The sequence below is a fragment of the Leuresthes tenuis genome, unplaced genomic scaffold (genome assembly GCF_036924035.1).
Source record: "Leuresthes tenuis unplaced genomic scaffold, fLeuTen1.0.hap1 SCAF_4, whole genome shotgun sequence".
Taxonomy (NCBI): Eukaryota; Metazoa; Chordata; class Actinopteri; order Atheriniformes; family Atherinopsidae; genus Leuresthes; species Leuresthes tenuis.
Window position 1 is genome coordinate 9,702,959 of NW_027325358.1, and position 19,839 is coordinate 9,722,797.

General features: G+C 40.7%; 2 protein-coding genes across 4 annotated transcripts; both read left to right on the forward strand.

Annotated features, from left to right (window-relative positions):
- The first annotated feature begins 860 nt into the window (after window positions 1-860).
- On the forward strand, window positions 861-8,785 carry mvb12a (multivesicular body subunit 12A). 2 transcript variants are annotated; one of them, XM_072384487.1, is made up of 10 exons: window positions 861-972; window positions 3,564-3,653; window positions 5,775-5,858; window positions 5,965-6,064; window positions 6,193-6,322; window positions 6,506-6,646; window positions 6,813-6,916; window positions 7,667-7,725; window positions 7,828-7,893; window positions 7,980-8,785. In XM_072384487.1, exons 2-10 carry the CDS (start codon window positions 3,564-3,566, stop codon window positions 8,064-8,066), a joined length of 861 nt encoding a protein of 286 aa, XP_072240588.1. In that variant the 5' UTR covers window positions 861-972; the 3' UTR covers window positions 8,067-8,785. The 2 variants fall into 2 exon arrangements, with proteins under 2 accessions (XP_072240588.1, XP_072240589.1); XM_072384488.1 differs by lacking the exon at window positions 861-972 and adding an exon at window positions 1,004-1,087.
- A 2,223-nt stretch (window positions 8,786-11,008) lies between these two features.
- On the forward strand, window positions 11,009-19,031 carry LOC140305572 (transcription factor AP-4-like). 2 transcript variants are annotated; one of them, XM_072384489.1, is made up of 7 exons: window positions 11,009-11,341; window positions 13,759-13,924; window positions 14,077-14,175; window positions 14,753-14,923; window positions 15,651-15,797; window positions 15,927-16,085; window positions 16,202-19,031. In XM_072384489.1, the coding sequence occupies exons 1-7, from the start codon at window positions 11,133-11,135 to the stop codon at window positions 16,355-16,357; spliced, it is 1,107 nt and encodes a 368-aa protein (XP_072240590.1). In that variant the 5' UTR covers window positions 11,009-11,132; the 3' UTR covers window positions 16,358-19,031. The 2 variants fall into 2 exon arrangements, with proteins under 2 accessions (XP_072240590.1, XP_072240591.1); XM_072384490.1 differs by lacking the exon at window positions 11,009-11,341 and adding an exon at window positions 11,477-13,059.
- The last annotated feature ends 808 nt before the right edge of the window (window positions 19,032-19,839 follow it).

A 19,839-nucleotide genomic window follows, 5' to 3' on the forward strand; every position in this document is an offset into this window, starting at 1 on the left:
TTTTAAATCACGCGTCAGTGAGTATTTATGGAAACAAAACAGTATGTGGCTGACTTGAAAAAATGTAGTGTACATGTTCATTTTCATGAAAAAACATGTCACTCAGTGAGATCCTTTCCCTTATATTTAAAGGATTGTAGCGCATAGAAATTAACAATAATTTGGGGCTTTGGGGTGTCTTCTGGTGGTATTAAAAGTGAGTAGAAATTTAGTGTGCACTCCCACCAGTCCATATACCTTTCATTTATCCATTAGTCACCTCTCTGCTGTCATCCTTTTCCATTATACTTTACCCTCTTCCTCTGCCCAAGTCTGTCCTGCTTACCCTTGTTTTCATGTAAATGAGAAACAATCCATCTTTCAGCTCCTTGCTGTTCATCCTACTCAACCCAGTACACCTAAATTATCTGATGAATTTTGACTTCAATGTGACATTAATTCACTCGTTCAACAGTGAATGCGTTGAAGGACAGAGACTGAGGAACAAATCATGAGTAACCTTTCCTATCCTTGTAATTTGTACTATATCGGACGTAAGTGTGCTGGTTGGGATTGCGTGGGTAATATGACGTGTTTTATGCTTTCAACCGAAACCAAGCCTAAACGGAGCGGTTCCGTAATGAAACGAGGCTAATTGTGGGACAACGTTTTTTTCTTTGATCGCTGTTTGTAACATAAGCTTCTGGTAAACGATATTCACCATAAAAGAGGATAATATTTCAGAAGAAGAAGCTGTTTTAATTAAAGCTGTTAACAGTGGACGGTACTTTCGTAACGCTCCTGCCATCTTGCGTTCATAACGTGAGCTAGTTCCACGTGTTGCCCCGATGTCTGATGGGAAATGTAGTAAGAATGAACTACTCACTTCCTCATTCGACGAGAACGAGCTAAATATTTCCAGTGGTGGCTAACAAGTTTTTTAAACCGCGAAATCACAGCGCATCGAAAAGACACAAGTAACACAGAGGCAGAGTAAGTATATTTCTATACGTTTATATGAGCCACTTGATGAAACAATGAGTGTTTTGGCTAATTTTGAGCAAGAAAGAGCGAAGTTTTCTCAACGGAACAATCAGCAGAGAGTAAGGTAAACTCGGTTTGTCATGAATGTATCAATTGTGACTCAAATCCGTCTTTGTTCATTCTGTCATATTTTGTATGTAACTCTTTAACAATGTACTTAAACTTTTTGTGTAAGACATAAAAATGTTTTAGCGTTGTTGTCAAAGTTGTCATTAGAGCACTTGAACTGTTAATGCCAAGAGTGATTTAGGCTACCTGCATCTGACTGGTGTTGTTTTCCACTTGGTTCACACAATGACAATAAGCATTCCATGAGTACATATCTCAAAAATGTCCTTACTGCAGTTCCACACTTAAAGTAGTTGAGTCATTAATGTACGTGATGTTTTATAATTATTATTCCTAAAAATTGCATCAGGTTCTTCTTTACATCTCTAGATATTATTTAATCTCGCGATTCCTCTTATGATGTATTCTAGTAAGACTTTTGGGAATTTGTTTGTTAGACACATAAAAGACTTGTAAGAGTGGGGTATTAAATTATTAGCAGCAGTTGTAGGCCAAAAAGATTTGGGGGTGGCCACTGTGGAGAATTTTTTTGGAGTAATCTTGTTGGTGTTGGGGATGAATTCTGAATAGATTCATTCTGTCCGCGATTATGTCGTTATAACCTAACTATTTAGACTGAATAAGATGCGGTTGTCCTAAACAATGAAGTCTAAGGGTAACGGACCCTATTTAGGCTCTGTTTACCTCTGCCAGATCCCACTCGTCACATGCACACAACAGGTTGGTTGTCATGGCACCAACAAACGCATTCTTTTACACACATTATGGACAATGGGAATATTTGCAATTATAATATTGTAATCGTTGTATTAAAAGTTTGAAAACTTTTATTGGAAGGACCACAATGTAAATAAAACCCTCTGGCAATCAGAAAATTAAAAACAATATTTATATTGGTGCTTGAATGTGTCCATGTTCTAAGAATAGATAAACAGACAGAAAAATTACAATTCATCATTTATTTATAGACTGAAACGATCCAGTATTTCAGGTATGTGAATGCAAATGATTCTGATCGTTTGTTTTTCAGCTATTGTTGTAGCATTACCTGCAACTAAATGTTCTGAGTAACAGCTGCACATCAGACAGTTAAAACATTCTGTTCAGAACAGCTTCAACTGCTGGATGTTTCCTCATTTGAATTGCTTGCCTCAGGCCCTTTCACAACATCTCTGTTGGATTGTGAACTAGACTTTGACGCGGAGATCTAAAAACATTAGATTAATCATTCTTTGTGGAATACCTTTCAGCTTGCTGCATCACTTAGTTGCTATTGATCATTTCTTGGAACAATGTCCTGATATTTTTAATTGGAATTCATTGAATTCGTTTGGACACTCTTAGAAAAGAGATTTTAAATCTTAAGAGTTTTTAGTTCCTGATTAAATACTTAAGGGTTCTTGGCATTACGGTGTAAACAGACCCAAACGATGATGCTAACACCCCCGTGTGTCACAGAAAACACAGGACTGGTGCTGAAATGCACTGATTTTCTTTCTGGAAGCATAACACTTTAAAAGGAATTTAAAGAAAAAACTTCTTTTTTTTAAGTCTCTTCCTTCCTCAAAAAACATTTTTAACATGTCGTCAAGAGTTGTATCTAACTACAAACAGATAGTTATGTTGGATCTATTTGCTTGGATGTTACTCTGGATTCCTTTGCAACCACATAAACAACTTGGTGTTGGTGTTGCATTTGTTAATCCAGCGCTCCTGGTGAGTGGGTTTAATAAATTAGAATTTTCTCTGTTTTTGACTGTAGATTGCTGGTCCATACTCTTTCAAGTCAGTTTTGTAACCTTTTCCATCCTGATCACCATCATCAACTCTGTGCGTGATGACCTCAGAGTTCTCCTTTCTTAGTGACACAGTGCACCAAAAACATGTGCTGTAAGGATCAGACTTTGGTAGTTCTCAGTTCTTTAAATAAATCAGGGCACCTACTCGCAGTTGATTCTCATCCCAGAAATCCCACTATTGAGCCAAAAAAAATCACTGTAATTAACATGCTTTTTTTTTAGGTTCAACTTCTTTTTTCACTCACATCACATATGTATAATATTGAATCATTTTGCTTATATCTTAACCATGTCTAGGTTCTACAAAGCACGTTACAGTTTGTTTCTCATTGACTCACACATTCATACAGCACTTTTCTCTACAATCACTCACAAATTAACAAAGCAGGGGCAGAGTGGGTAACACACAGACGCACTGAGGACTGAACACCCGAAGTGGAAGACAACCATTCTGCCACCCTCATTTGTTTAATTAGATTCTAAGACTCAGGTGAAAAGTATTTGTATGTATGTAGAAATTCAAAGGGGTTTACAGACTTAAGCACCACTGTATATTTTTGGAATTATCATTGTTTACACCAATCAAAAAAAGCTGCTGCCCTCCTCTCCAGATGCCCTCTACTCCTGCACTTTCCTTTCTTTATTAAAGTTTGTCCTTTTTCTCGCATTCAGATGTCCTTGATGGAGCATGGGACATCCCGGCCTGTGACGGCAGTGGCCTGGACCTCCAACTCCAGCACCCTGCCCAAAGATTTTACCCTGGTAGGAGCAGAAATGTGTATTCTGGGTTGATATAATGGTGCATAGATATGTCCATGTTGCTCACCGCCTTGACCAAAAGCAGTTTGCTTTGTTTCAGTAGAGTGTCTTCATGTCCATGCTTTTATAACTGATTAGAAGAAGCTTTATTGTCATCGTACAAGAATACAACAAAACTGCGTTTGGCTGCAGATCTTGTAGAAGCTACAATGTCACAAGCACAGAACGTAATACAAGTAATAAATGTTAAAGTGCAGTTAAAGAAGTGATATATAAATAGTTTGTTTTTGGGGAGGAGGGGTGTCATGGTTCCTCCAGCAGTCTCTTCACAGTTCTGGGGAAGAAGCTGTGTTTAAGTCTGTTGGTGCGGGCTTGCATGACTCTGAGACTCTGGGAAACCTGGTGAAAATGGAGTGTCCTGGGTGGGCGGGGCCTTCCTGGATCTTTGTGGCTCGTCGGAGGAGAAGGCTCGAGTAGATCTCCTCTAGGCGTGGGAGTGGGGAGCCAATGATCCACTGAGCAGTCTTGATGACCTGCTGCAGTTCTTTCTTCCCGGATGCAGGGCAGCTGGCATACCACACTCTCTATTGTGCTGTTAGAGCCAGATTTGACAAGCCTTATTACTTCAGTGTAAGTAGTCATAAGCTTTATTTTGACCACCGGAGCTTTTTCCAGAAACTAAAGCCTTTTCTTTAAACCTCTCAATTTCTACCACAGCATCAAGGCACTAAACAGATATTTTACCTCCAAAAAGGGCGCTGGTAGTGAAGTAGTGCTTTTGAAATATGGAACCTTTTGGGTGGGACAATTCTAATTGGTCAAGTATTCCCAGCGATTTACTGTATTTCCATCATTTCACATTTAATCTCCACAACAGCTCATAAACTCTACTAACTTAAAGGTGTACCAAAGGAATAGTTGTTTGGAAAGACAACATTTGAACTCGGATATTTGTGCCTTCTTCAGTCAGCTCACAGCAAAACCTGAGCTGGTGGGCCGAGTTTGAAAATGAATGAGGAGAAAATCTTGACAAAAAGACCGATGAATAAAAACATTAAGACACCAGAAACCAGTGTACATTGACCAGTTCTGAGTTCATTCATCTAAAGCGCACTTCTTAGTGTGACTGCACCGCTGTGTCCAGCATGGCCGCCCTGATACTCAAACAGAGATGTTTCACATTAAAACTGACTTGATTTTTCTCATGTCCCCTGTATCAGAGTGGTACTGTGAAAAAGAAAGCCCTCGGACATATGCTTTTGATACAAAATGCAAAAGTCTGATACCAAGATGGTAGAACACCCGGCATCATTCTGTAGTTCAGTTAAATGAAGCTTGAAATGTTGTGAAATGGCTTTTTGTAGAGCTTTAAACCTCAGACTGTTTGGAGTGGCATCAACCGACTCTAAACTGCCATCGCTGAAGATTGACAAAAAAAACTGTGGTGAAAACTGTAAAAAAATATAATATTAACATTCACCAAAGTAACATCAAGTTTGTTCAAGTTGAGAGGTTTCCCAAACACAGCCTCCATCCAATAAACAGCTGTATACAAACTCTGATGTTCACACTCCGCAGTTTACTCTGCTGGCCTGGATGCAACTGAATGCAGTTAAACCCCCGGAGTTGTGCCTTTCTGAAGAGTCCCTGAGGGAAAACTTTACAGTTTAAGAACCTTCTCAGCAGCCATCAGATGATGCACCTTCCAGGAGCAACAGCCTTTGTTTCGGGCCTTCAGATGTTGCTGAACAGAAAGTCTGTTAACAGTACCTGGTGAACAGATTTATAGGCTGAGACCTTCTGTTCCGTGTCCCGGTGATTGTACGAATCCAGACAAGCAAATGAAAGCATCTTAAAAGCTACATTATTGTCAAACAGTAGTTGATAGGGCAGAGGTTTTATTTTGCCTTTTTTGATCTCCTCATGGATTGTTTCGCCACGTCTCGAAAGCCAAGCCAAGCAATAGCATTAGTATTACTGTTATTATTGTATAACCTGAGCACTTCTGGTACCAGAAAACCTGCTCCTTCACAGCAGATTCTGTTCACATGCAGATTTCTCTTCATATCTATGCTCTGTAATCCAATGTACCCTTTTTCCCTTAAAATTTCTCGACTTTTGCAGATCGGTCTCACAGAAGACGGAGCATCAGCGAATTTCACTCGTAGCTTTGGGATGAAGTCTGGATATTACCTCTGTTACAACAAGGTAACACCCAGAGATGTTCCCAGACTTTGAGAAATGTTTTACCACAAGACTTTTGCGTCTCTCTTTGGGCGCCATACACTTAAATCACTTGTATCTCTCTGTGTAGGACCTGACAGGTGGCATGGTGGTGTCAGACATTCAGATTATTTCAGAAAAAGACTCTATTCCTCATGGTTACTGCTACATAGCAGAGCACCTCGAACCAAGTGAGTGCACACACACACATTGACAGATTTTCCACATTTAGGAGTAGTCTTGTATTTATTCAATCCTCCTTTGTTGTACTGTCTGATTGATGGAGGTTTCCTGTGCTTGTCTGTGTTTGTGTGTTCAGAGGCCTCCGTTTCAAAGAAAAAGCGCATGTGTGTGCGTCTCGCCCCGCTGGGCAGTGTAGACTCAGCTGTGTTGGATATCAAACTGACGGCCAAAAGCAAGATGATGTTGCAGCATTACACATATGTGGGGTTGGTAACATTTGCAGATATGTTCATTTATCTTCATCCTCATTCATGAAATGTTTCTGGTTTCATAAAAACAGCATTATTTTACCTGAAATTGATCATTTAAAAGAAAATCGGATGGTGCATCGAGTGCTTTAGTGATAATTTTATAGTTCTTAATTTGTCATTAATTTTCCTTTTACACAGAGACATCCATGGCTATGTGCTGTGGTGCAGAAAGGGGCTATTTTCTAGCCCTGTGCCCCAAGCCAAGCCCCGCAATTTCAGCCTGGACCTCCGTAAGCTCTCCTTGGAGCAGCCGCCTGCTCCTCTTATTCTCAGACCCAGGTAGAGCTCTTAAATATAATGACTTGTTTTGAGAAGTCGTTATCGTGTATATCTCACTCAAGACGATATACAGTAGGTATAAAAAAAAACTAGAGAAACTATGGTTTCATTACCCTACACCAAAGTTTGCATCCTTGACATTAATATCTTCCTTTTCCTTCTCCAGCAATCCTCCTCCTCTGCCGCAGAGCAGAATAAGTCAGAGACGCTGTAGCCTCAAAACTGACGCCAACTCGGACAAACCTGACGGTAGTTCTCAGGGAATTACAGGTACACCAAACTCATTTTTTGCGGGATTTTTATTAACATTAATGGTTTAATCAGTCTGACCGTGACGACATTCAGTCATTCACACATCGGCCGAATTGATGTTAATGTTCCTCACAGCTTCATTCAAACGTCCTTATGGTAGTAAAGGAGAGCGCTAACGTCAGATTCCAATACCAGAATACTGATCTTGAGGAAGGCCGGAGAGCCAAGAGTCTGTAGATGAGGCATAATGCCTTTAAAGCTGGACTGTATAGCACTTTCATCAGCACCTCTGAAAGCACTGCTTTTCACTGTTGTGTGTCCCATCTTTTCCTGTCAGACAGAGAGGAGAAGCTGCGGTGTGATCCAAAAAAAAGCAAAAAAATGTGGAGATAAGTTAGATTTAAAAGAACTTTATAGACGTGGCACAGAACTGTTTTATATAGCAGCACAACATTCTGAAATTACAAAACAAACCTCAGTTAAAAGATAGATAACTTCTGTAATTACATTTTCCAAATCGATCCAGGGAAAAATGGCAGCATCTGTGTGATTCCTTTGACAAAAGCAGACGATTTGCTAAATTAAGATCCACCCTTAACCGTGCGTCCGATCTGTTAATGGCGGTTGGGTCTAACCCAGTGAGTTTGCTGTCATGAGAGAGGGCTGCATTTCATGAATAGGCTGAAGTCTCAGCAACATTATTGTTGACTTGTTGCTGTTTCTCACCTGAGACTCCCACTCAGCTGTTATACCCTTCTCTCCCTGCAGCTCTAGATGGAGTTCCTTTCAGCCTGCATCCAAATTATGATATCCAGGCCAATGGAAAGGTAGGGTTCATATTTACAACTAACTAAATAACACTTTTTCTCATTTTCACCCCTTATACAAATAAGTATTGTTTATGCTTTTCTCTGTCGTGTTGCTCATAGACCCTGCAGCTAAACTTCCAGTTAAACAACATTCGCATAAAGTCCCTTAAAGACATTGAAAATGAGGTAGGTTCACATCTGATCTTTGATTTCTGCCGTGTCATTTTTGCCTCCGTAAATTGAAAACATACTTGCTTTTTTTGTTTTTTCAGTACGATTACACGTTCACCGTTGAGGAGTCTGCTGCAAAGAGGACCAGACCTTCAATCCCATCAGAAGGTGACTCCTCAGATCAGTGACCTTTGCACTGGGTCAAAACAGCAATAACCAGTTTCTGTCACCTAATTGTATCTGAGGGGGGGGATCTAGGGCAGCGACTTAAATGAGGGTACAGATGAAGGATTATCATGCCTGCATTTAGGTTCATATAGTGAAGTTACCATTTGAGAGATGAGATTGGTTACATTGTGTCTCACGTTAAAATTTGAACAACTCGAAGTTACTTGCCAAAGATGAGGCCTGTTTGAAGACAAATGAAAGGACTAAAAATGCGGTTAGCTTCGGATCTCTAAAGCAACTGCAGCATTAAGACAAATGTCTTTTCTTTTTAGTTTCTTATTTTTCAAATGTAGAATATTTGAATGCTAAAAATTGAGATGCACTTTGCCACTTAAGATGTCTTCTTCTTGTTATTTTGTATGTTTGCTTGTTACACATCTTGATGCTTTTCAGTCAGCAACAGCAGAGCTGTGGATAATCTTTGCCAGGCATGACAACATCTATATGTAGAATATGGTGCAATTCCTTGAAAGAATAGTGGCCTCGTGTCCAGTTTATATAATTCCCTGTTTAATAATGTAATATTTTAAAGGTGAATGGAGGAAAGGGGAAAGTTGTATTTTTTTCTGGTCTTTTTATGTATAGCTGAGTAAGGACCAAATATTTATCAGTGTTGAATGTCGTTTTATAACCTTTAAAACAAACCTACTGCATGAAAAAATAAAAGTTCAAAGAAATAGTCATTTAGGAATGAGTGTGCTTTTATGTGCTGTACCTTAAACAAAAACGTCCTGTATTTACACACTTTTTGAGAGGTTTTTGAGAGGACTCATAAGAATCTATCTGAAAGTTTCATAGCTTCAGGCTGTAAATTATGAAAGAAATCCAAAGTAGAATAAGAACACTATTTTTTATTTTGTCACTGTAGTAGCCTGATCTGAGCTGAAACAAACAGACTATTTTCAAACAGAATGGCAGCTTGTTTTCCGATATGATGTACAGGCTGCAGTTTTTAAGGCTTGCACTAGTGGGTAAGAAAGGGTGGCGTGGGACTGTTAAAAAGGTCGGTATTTTTATGTAAAAGCCACTCATTAATAAACTCACGGTTAATCATACAGTGTGATCCTGGTTAGCTTATGATTAATACTGTAATTCAATATGATTTGCAGGTGCCCAAGTATCTGGTACCTCAAAGCACAGGACTGTGCAAAAGTCTGGAGCCGCAACTCATTTCTCTAAATTTTGTGTCCATGGATATTGACTTAATTGAAATCTTTCAAAGTGGTCTTGAGCAATAGTTCTCCAGGCTTTCTGAAGGTCTTTCACAGTTTTACTTTGGACAGTGGCTGGTTTTTCTGCTCATTTTTAGTCCAGTTCTTATACCAGACCATTTTCAGAGGGATCTGTTTGTTAAGCCATTTAACACAGATCTATGAATCATTCAAATGTGAAAAACGGAACCTTACCAAAGGAACCAGTGTTGTGTCTTCATAAGGGAGACAACTTAAAGCAAAAGAACAAACATAAATACTATCTTTAAGCTTTTACGAGCAGCCTGTTGCAAAAACATGAACGATAACACAGTTTGACAGACATAAAATAGTATTTTTGCCCCAACAAGGTGACTCCCAAAGAGTGGTTAGCAGAAAACATGGCATATCTCAGCACTGAATGCAGTGTGTTCTTGAAGAATTAAAGAAAAGTGAAGGACAAAAGTGAACTGTATCTGACAGTGATGTCCTTGAGAAAGAAGAAAAATCCAGCAAAGACCTGACACAGGAGCTGAGAGATACATCTGGATCTTCAGTTGATTCATCCACTGTTCACTGAAGCCTCGTCAGAAATGGTCTCCATGGAAGGGTGGCTGTCAAGAAGCCATTCTTAAGGAAGGGAAACGGGGAGAAAAGGCTGAGCTATGCCAAATTACACAATGAGTTGACTAAAAAAAAAAAAATCAGTGCCAACAGGTCTTATGGAGGGATGAATCCTCCCCAGAGCCCAGACTTCAACATTATTGAAGCAGTGTGGGATTATCTGACAAAGAACGGAACAAAAGGCAGCCGACATCCAAAGAAGAGCTTTGGGATGTCCTTCAAGAAGCCTGGAGAACTATTCCTGAAGACTCCTTAAAGAAATGACAGAAAGCTCGTCTAAGAGGGTTCAGACTGTGTTGAAGAATAAAGGTGCTCTGACCAAATATTGACTTTGAAGCTGGTTAGAATAGTACAAAATCCATTTTTCCTTAATATACTGCACTTCTGTTTGCAAATGTTTTAGTAAATCACTGATTCTAATTCCTGGTAATGTATAAAGAACTGAAAGCAGCCTGAAAACTTTCACATAGTACAGTAGTTTTTGTGCATTGGTCGGTAGTTTAATAAATTGGCCGATTCACTGTAAAATTAACTGTTATTGTGAGTGATTTTTTTTAAAGGAATAATACCAAACATTTCCCTCATACTATTATACTAATGTCATGTCTCTCATCTCTTTGTTTGGAAGGTTAGGTTCACTTTATCTTAAAAACGTGAACTTTGGGCTATTCTTTGGTCCAATCAATTCAGTTTTTACCAAAACAATAACAGACGGCTATATATAAATAAACATCATATGCAGTTCTGTAAGAAAGTGAATGAAAACACTTGATAAACGTGATTTGTGTATTTTTTAAGAGCTACACAGAGACCAAACCTGAGCAGTGGCTTATTTTTTGCATAATCTCTTCTTCCAGGTCTCCTTTGTTGTTATTCTGCAGAAGACTTCGACTCAGTCTGATGCCGTATTTATATAAAACAGGATGTTGCTCACTGGTAGTGAATTTGCAGTACTGCAGTCACTGCTGGTCTGTTTGTTCTGTTTTCCGGAAAACGAGCTCTGATTCCAACCAGCTGTTTCCCGCCTCGCACAGATCAGCTGCACACACACACACACACGAACACGCACTCGTAGTAGGCGGAGGCAAGAAGCCACACACACACACACACACACACACTGGAGGGAACCCCATCAGCTGTAGAAAGCAACACAGCTTGAATATACTTTTATTTTCAAACGCTTCCTCTCAGATTAAATTTGCAGTGGTGTTTATGATATGCGTCACTGAGCAGTTCAGCGAGACCTCTGCGATAAAAACGAACATCCTATTTCAGCGAAGTGGAGGGAGAAGGAAACAGAAAACACGAACTACAGAAGGTGGCTTTGAAAGCATGGAATATTTCATGATGCCGACAGAGAAGATACCGTCCTTACAGCAGTTCAAGAAGACGGAGAAGGATGTTATCGGAGGTCTTTGCAGGTGTGTAGCATAAATTAGCCATTTGTTATGGGACGATACTGCTCTCCTAAATGATCTTTCATGTGGCTGTAGCGTGTGCATGTGTGTGTGGTACGGGCTGGCTTCATGTAGCATGCTAGCTGTTAGCTTCGCTGCCATACCTTGGCAGCTGAAGCACGCTTGTAGAAACAAGCTGCTTGTTGTTCACTTTGCGGCTGTTGGCAGCGTTGATATACGAGCTTATCCTACCCGCGATTTTACGTTAGCTGGTTGGCTTATTTGTTACCATATGCGGAGCACGTTTCAGATAATTTCCCTCACAAATATGTAAATCAGCGAGGTGAAATCGAAACATTCGGGTCCGGATGGTTACCAACCACGTGGTAGTTAATGTGTTCGCCGCCGTTTCGCTGCTACACGATAAATCACGCCTGTAACGACATAGTTTCTTACAAGATCGGCCGTTTACCCCCGAGGAGATTAATGAATAATTTATTAACACTTGTGTGAAAATGGGGTGCTATAAACTGGGCTTCGGCTCCAGTAGGCGCGTGTTTAAATGCAGCTCCGCGCAGCAGCCATCGTTGTGTCATGTGCTAAAATTAGCTTAGCCTGGCTAACAAGTTAGATGTCACTGCGCACTTGTCTTTTTGACTGAGTTTAATGTGGGCTGGCTTCTTTAAAGTCGTTTCTTTTTAGCTCATTCAGTAGAAGTGAAATGTCTGATGTGTGTAACATTGCACACAAGTGCAAATCTGTCGGTTACTTATCAATAACAAAGCGTTAGCTCGGCGCTAATGGTGGAAAGCATTGTTCTCCGTGGTGCCAGGGGGCCTGCTGTTGCTGCTGGCGGAGTCACATTTCACTGCTGCTGCTCTCCAGATGGGCTGAGGCGCCCCCTTGCGGACACGTTGAAAGCCCGCGGCTCCTGGCAACAACAGCTGACAGCAGCTGGTTTCTGCTCTGAACAACAAACCTCGATACCTCTCCAGTCTGAAGGGCAGATGTGGTTGTTTTTCTGTTCCCTTTGCTGATTAAAGACCCCAGATTTGTGTGACAAGCAGCAAATTCTGACTACCACGAACTTTTTTTTTTTTTTTTTTTGCAGGGCAGACAATATCATGAACATATGCAACGGCTCATGTCACCAGATTATTTCTAGTTTTTTATTGCTTTATTACGATAGTATTTCTCATTGATCTTTTAGTTAAGTGTTATACCACAGCTTTAAAAACGTACACCTAGAAAAGAAAGACATATTGGAGAATAATTCCAAATAGAAGATCCAGATCCTATTTTGAAGAAATAGTTGGTACATTAGACTCGACCTGCTTGATGAAATTCTTTTGTCGCATATTTGCATATTATTTATCCTAAAAGACTGATTTACATTTGCTCCTCAGTCAGTCATGAAGAAAGCTGAAGTTTTCACAACACAGCAGGGCGCAAAGTCATAAATGCATTTCAAGCTTATTTTGAATCATTTCGAGGTTTGTTTTCTCAACTGTGGCGTTTACTTTAACATAAATGTCTTGTAGACATGCGGTGCTGAAGTGAAACCTGACAGTTTAGCTTTAGACTTCAAGCTGAGAGCGTGGCTGCTTGTCAGCCTTCTTAGACGGGAGCTGTGTCTTGTGTCTGACCTTTTTCCTCAGTAAATCTTCCAGATCTGGTTTTTCAGGTTTGTCGTGGACATCACCAGCCTTAATGGTTCACAGATTTTTTTTCACCCCCTTTTGGTAAATATGACACAGGGTCTTAGCAGCATGACTTCTGACATCATTAGGTAGCGGTGGGTGAGGGGGCACTGAGTTCAGCCAAACTCAAAGGCCTCCAGGCAGCTAGACAGGGGAATGTAAAGAGGTCGGCACTAAGAGTCAAGCCTCGGGCTGAAGGTTGTAAGTGTTATTGTAAGAGATTGCTGCCAGTTGTAGATTTTGAGATTCGTTTTGTGCCATTGTACGGTTTACTCGCATTTTGTTCATGTGAAGATAAATCGCATAAAGTCTAGCGCTCAGAGAGCACGTCTTCTCTCAAGGACAAGGCGAAATTTTGTAACTAACCAAATTTCATTCTGATCGATATAATTATAATAATTATATAATTTCTTTACAAAAGTTTTTCCTCTCACTCAACCCCAAGTTTCATTGAATTCAGATGGGTAGTTTAGTCATTTAGATAGAGAAAGAAATATAATGACACTCCTCTGCCTCTGGATTGATGTCAGTAGTGAATTACTTTTAAGTTGGGCCTTACCCTACATCTGTGGAAATGTAATAAATATCTGTCCTTTTTGGTGTGTTGTCCAACTAACAAATAGGTAAACTGTACAAAAACCTAACCTCATGGCAGAGGTTAAATTCGCTTTGTTAAACGATGAAGAGTTTTGTGACTTCAGGACAGACTGATGAACATCTCCCTCCTTTAATTTCTCTCAGCCTGGCAAACATCCCCCTCAGTCCAGAGTCGGTCCAGGATCAAGAGAGACGCATCCGCCGTGAAATCGCCAACAGCAATGAGCGCCGTCGTATGCAGAGCATCAACGCCGGATTCCAGTCCCTCAAAACACTCCTGCCACACACAGATGGAGAAAAACTCAGCAAGGTGCTTCTTTTTTTCCCTCTAATGAGCACAGCGGGAGTTTATATCTGTCAAAACATTTTGACTGGTATAACTTCTCTTTGAGTGTCGGGAACAGTGTCAGGAAGTTGTATTATAACGTGTCCAAACACCGCCCCGGTTTTTGTCCCTGCCAGGCTGCCATCCTGCAGCAGACGTCCGACTACATCTTCACTCTGGAGCAGGAAAAGACACAACTTCTGGCCCAGAACAACCAGCTCAAGCGCTTCATCCAGGTAGCTGCATGTGCCACCATTTTGGCATTTTCTTCTTTGTAGAACGTGTAAATGACGATTATCTTTGTTTCAACCCATTTTATACAGAGATAGATACTCGTGCCTTGCATGGCTCATTGCACCTTGTGTAAGGTTCATACGGTTTCCAAGCATTGAGGTGGCTGGAGCTCTGCCTTGTTTAGGGAAAGAATACAGATGAGCAGAGACATCATCATAACTTCCTGCTTATTTTGGTTGTAGTGTTGCCTGATCTGAGTTGTCTTTTGAGGCACTGTGCTCTCTCAAATGTTTCACCAGTGTCCCCTTCGGCTGGCCTTCACACGGTCGTGTCAGTGTGTGGTGTGTTGTGTCGGGGCTGGACAGGAGGATTGACCTGGAGTCTGAGTTTTGAGTGTTATTAAAGGGAACACAAAGAGTTAAGCACCAGATCTACTGGTCGTTTGGACCACGGAGATGTGTCGTTTGGAGAAGAAAATTCCACCAATCGGCTAAAAGCAGCACCGGTTTAAGTCAGTTTGATATTGACTTTTTGCCCCTCCCCCCCCCCCCCCCCCCCCCCCCCCCCCCGATATCACAGGAGTTTGGTGGCTCATCACCTAAAAGGAGAAGAGCAGAAGAAAAGGATGAAGGGATTGGGTCTCCAGACACGCTGGAGGAGGAGAAGGTGGAAGACCTGAGGAGGGAGATGTTAGAGCTGCGGCAGCAACTGGACAAGGAGCGTTCGGCTCGCATGCAGTTGGAGGAGCAGGTGAGATTTGATTGCTATCAAACCATTTCTTTCAGTTAAGCAGGAAGTGTGCGTTAGCTTTAAAACTCAAGTCAGTACTGCCAGAATTGAGCGGTCATTTTTAAAAAGTACTTCATAACTCGTTGTTTGTCAAGTTCCTGCAGGTGATGGACGTCCACATCTAAAGAACACAAAAGGCTCTTGTCCAGTGATCAGAACTGCAAACATTAAAATACTACACAGCTAATGGTGCTGACACATTTATCAGTACATCAGCCAGTTCCTGATAAGCCCACATCCTGGATCTGCCTGAGCAGCAGGTTAAGACTGAACAGGTGCTGGGGACAAACAGAAACTAAAACAGGCCATTAACATGCTAAGTAAACACCGAGAGGGGGCAGGTGTTTGATACTACCAAGGAATCGAAGGCTCTGTCCACATTAACACGGATTATTGGCAAAACAAGCTTTTTCTTGTGTGTTTGCAGCTTTTATCCACATACAAACTCCAACGTCTACATCTGGCTAGCGTTGCTTCACCACATCATCTGTCTGTCCACACCGTTCCACCCTTACACAAACGTTCCATCACTCTGGACATTGTTCCTTTGAAACAAAACAGAGCATTAGTCATTTCTGTGAATGGCCTCTTTATAACGCCGGCTTGTTTATTAGTAATGCACTTACGATGGAAACTGTATGAAAGGTGCTGCTTTATCATAAAGGCGTCATCATGAATGCTGTTGCAGGTGCGCTCTCTGGACACCCAGCTGCACCCAGAGCGTCTGAAGGTGATCACCCAGCAGGTGGAGGAGGAGCAGGCACTACTCCAGAGCCAGACACTTCTACGGCTACAGCAGATCCACGCCGCTGACAGACAAACGCACAGTCCACAGGTCAGGAACGTGCGCGCACACGCATCTTAGGTGGCTTTGCAACAGTTTCCAGACCTGGTGTTGCTGCAGTTTGCAGAATGTTTGCAGAATGACTTCATACGTGTAATTAATGTGTTGTCTGTTTTCCAGGGGCTGGCTCCTGCCTCAACCCACCACCCCACGGTCATCGTCCCAGCTCCAACACTAACCCAGCACCCCCACCATCACGTCACTGTGGTGACCATGAGTCCGTCTGCCCACACCAGCACCGTTTCCACTTCCAGACAGAACCTGGACACCATTGTGCAGGTTTGAGCTTGTTTTACTCTCTACAGAGAGTCCTTGTGGCGCTCCGTTGCTCATACACAATCAGAGTGCGATCTCATCACTGCGCTGTTAAAACTGTTTTGTGTTTTTTCTGGCAGGCCATCCAGCACATCGAACGCACTCAGGAGAGAAGAGCCAGCGCCGAAGAGGAGCAAAGGAGAGCTGTCATCGTTAGCCCCACCCACGTCGCTATGGACACCGCCTGCTCAGACACAGACACGGACACAGAGGGAGAGGACTGCTCCATGAACTGATCTACCCCATAAACACTTAGTCGTGCACGCACACACACAAACACTTAAAACACCTTCTCTCACTGTAAGATTCCCTCCAGGAGCTTGACTACTTTTTAGAAAATATTTCTTTGGCATTATCCAAACTCCTAAATCCAGTGGTTAAGCTCTGTGTCAGACTTGTACTGTAGAATCTCTGAATATTGAAAACATAGGATGGTCAGCGTGCAGAGGAAGCCCCGAGGGATTTCTGTTTTTCGATGTCAGAGCCGGCCTGTGGCTTCTTGAAAAATTGAAAGGGTCTTCTCGTGTAAAAAGCTATCGGCGTCTGTCAGCCTGTCACATGTCTGCGTGTGCACCAAACAGCCGCAGTACCAACGCGAGCTGTCGGCACCGGCACTCTGACAGTATTACTAAAAACGACTGGAGTCAGTATATCGGAGAGTTGAATGTCACAACACAATAAGCAAGCAGCTCTTAACTCTGACACGAGATATGGAGTTGCATTTTCTTTATTATTTCTTTTTTGTTGTATCTTGTTGCCAGTGGCCGTAAAAACCCAACTTAAACTACAACTGAAGCTATTTCTTAATATCAGAATTCAGGAAAAAGGCACTCAATTACAAAGTATGATTTGAAGATGCACATTAATTGAAACGATTTCTGATTTACTTGAAAATTTGCGTTTTGATACCTATGTAAGCCCTTGAAAATAAGCTGAACAATTTTGTTGGGTCTTTCAGATTTAATGTTTTTCACGTTTATGCTAGCATTTACTTTGTGTCAGGGTTACTGAATGCTGAAGGTTGATATTTTGTTATAATGAGATTAACAAATTGGAGGTTTTCACAGAGCTGTCTGAGACAAATTTGAAAAGATTTGATTTCAGACTCTGATTTCAGTTTGAAGCCAGTTATCCCCTCCATCTATTATCCACTGTTTACACTGGTTGTTGTATTCATAACCTGAGGGGAAGAAAATAGTTTTGTTTTTAAAAAAAAAAAAAAAAAGGAACCAAACGTTGGCTCACTGCATGAAAACTTTTAGCAGCTTTTTGTTAATATCAGGTGTTGATATCCATTCTGTTAGAGACTTTTTGACTAAATCGGACTCAATTTTAGCTGAAAATGTGGGATATTTGGCTGATGGGAAAATCTGAAACGGATTTGGATGATTCTGGTTTCCGATGAAAGACCGAAATCTATCATCCGGTCGTGGTTTGTCGATTTCAGCGACTATGCACTAGCATTGTTGGTATTTATGCAATTCCATCTTCTGTACATTTTGTTGGGGTCACTTATACGTGAGGTGAAGTTCTCTATGCACCGTTGATAGGTGTGTACATTACACCTACAGTATATGTATGAAACTTGACGTGCTTGTATCAAAGAATGTAGTCTCTACTTGCAAGGTGCTTTTTTTTTTGTCAACGTGGTGCTCTGCTGGTGAACCGTCAACTGATGCCAAAACCCTTCGTGTAACTTCAGGTCGTCATGTTTCCTGCGTGTACCTGAATTTTCTATTTGGTGATTTGGAGAGTTGAGGAGTTTGGATGATGAGTTCTATTTGTTCACATGTAAAAACAACCATGACAACACACTGAACTTCCACCCAGTTTGGAAAAGCAGGAAGAGAATTTTAAGTATTGGCAGCTTTAGTTGGAAAACTAATATCGGCTCAATGTAGAGTGACAGTAAGACTACACTAAAACGCTCTGAAGTGAATTGCAGATGTGCCACCCACGATCCCCCCCCCCAAATCTTCTCTTCTCTCTGAAACTCAGCAAGTCTGTCCACCTCATGTTACTCTGCTTATATTTGTCTCGGGAATTTGACTGGAAACTCCTGCTCCGAGCCTCTCTCCTGTCATACTCGATTTGATTCGCTGACTCGATGCTGTAAACATTCCTTTATTTGGATTAGTATCTGTCTTTTGATGTCCTGTATGTTCTGTTGCCAACTGAATGCATATTACTACTCACGCTTTTCTCTTGTGTTACGCAGGCTTTTGCTATGACATCTTGCTTGTTTTCTTTTTTTTTTTTTTATGAACACGTGACACAATGTGTTCAGTAACACTGTCTTTTGTGGGATGTGTGGACACTTCACTCAATTATCAGTTGGTTAGACTAGTTTAGTTTTTTTTTTCCAAGCCAAACGTGGGGGGAGGGGGGCTCTTTATATTGTTTGTGAAGCTTGATTAAAGGGTTGGTGTTTTGCTGACAAATGTTGAGCTACAACCTGAATTTCAGGTTTGGTTTGCTTATCGGTCAGAGAAACACGTTGCCCTTGAATGTTTCTGTGTATTGTGTTGGCAGCATTGCTGTCTTTTTGGTGGAATTTTACATATGAAGCACTTGTTCTGTACTGCCTAAATCAGTTATGAGGAAGATTTTCTTTTCAGTTTCTGTTTTTTGCTGCCATTTATTTTTTCTAAGCTCTTTGCTGTGACGCAATTCAACATCTGTCGTTGATGTTCTGCTCTTTTGTCTCTTATTCGTGTTACTTGCCCTGCTTTCCATATTTTTTTCAGTGACAAGCCTTTTTATATTTTGTGTGACTTAGTTTTTTTTTTTTTTTTCATCAGTCCATTTCGATGAGAAGCTGTTATATTTTGTTTATATAAAAAAACAACTTGGGTAAACCGGCCTTTGTAAGGATGAAAAAAAAAAATAAAATTTGTACTTTTTTTATTACCCTCTTTACTGTTTGATTAACTTTAATTATCATAACACTTTCTATCCACCAGGTGGTGACAATGAGTTGCCCTTCATGTGACAACAGCAGACAACAGTTGCTCTGCAGCCTTGAGTTTACATTATTGCTTAAAAAAATCAAATAATATGCATAAATAGCTTATTTTGATCATTAATTTGTATGAATATAGTTTTAAAATATTTTTAACTGAGACAGCCATGTGCAAGTCGCACTGTATAAAGCTTTAGTGAGCTAATAGTAATTTTGGTGCACGGGCATGGAGCTGTAAGGCTCCATTTGAATCTTGAATCTTGGAACTAATTACCGTAGGTTTAGCTGCAAAACGCTGGTATTATTGGGTAGAAAAAGATCCCAGAGAGGCAGAGTTTTTCAGAAGTAAAGGGACAGGCAGGAATTCACTGTGGTAAAATTGTAACCATTGTTTCCTAACAAAACAATTAAAACAAATAGTTCATTAGCTATGGGACATGATATTGCTATAACATTTGGAGAATCCAAAAAATTCTCTATAAATCAGAATCTAAAATCAAATGGCCATGATTTTTGGACCTTCCGGCTGCATTTAGCTATTCAGATTAGATGCAACTTATGTTACTATCTTTCATACTGGTGCAGACATTACTGGTACTGCTTTTATCTTTCAAGTCGTCATTTTTAAGCTCATTAAAAAATATTTATTTAAAATACAAATTAACACAAGGATAAAATCAACAATCTATATTAAAAACTGAAAGTTCAGCCTTTCGAATGCTTTTTTCTGTCTCTTCAGTGGCCCAGAGATAAATC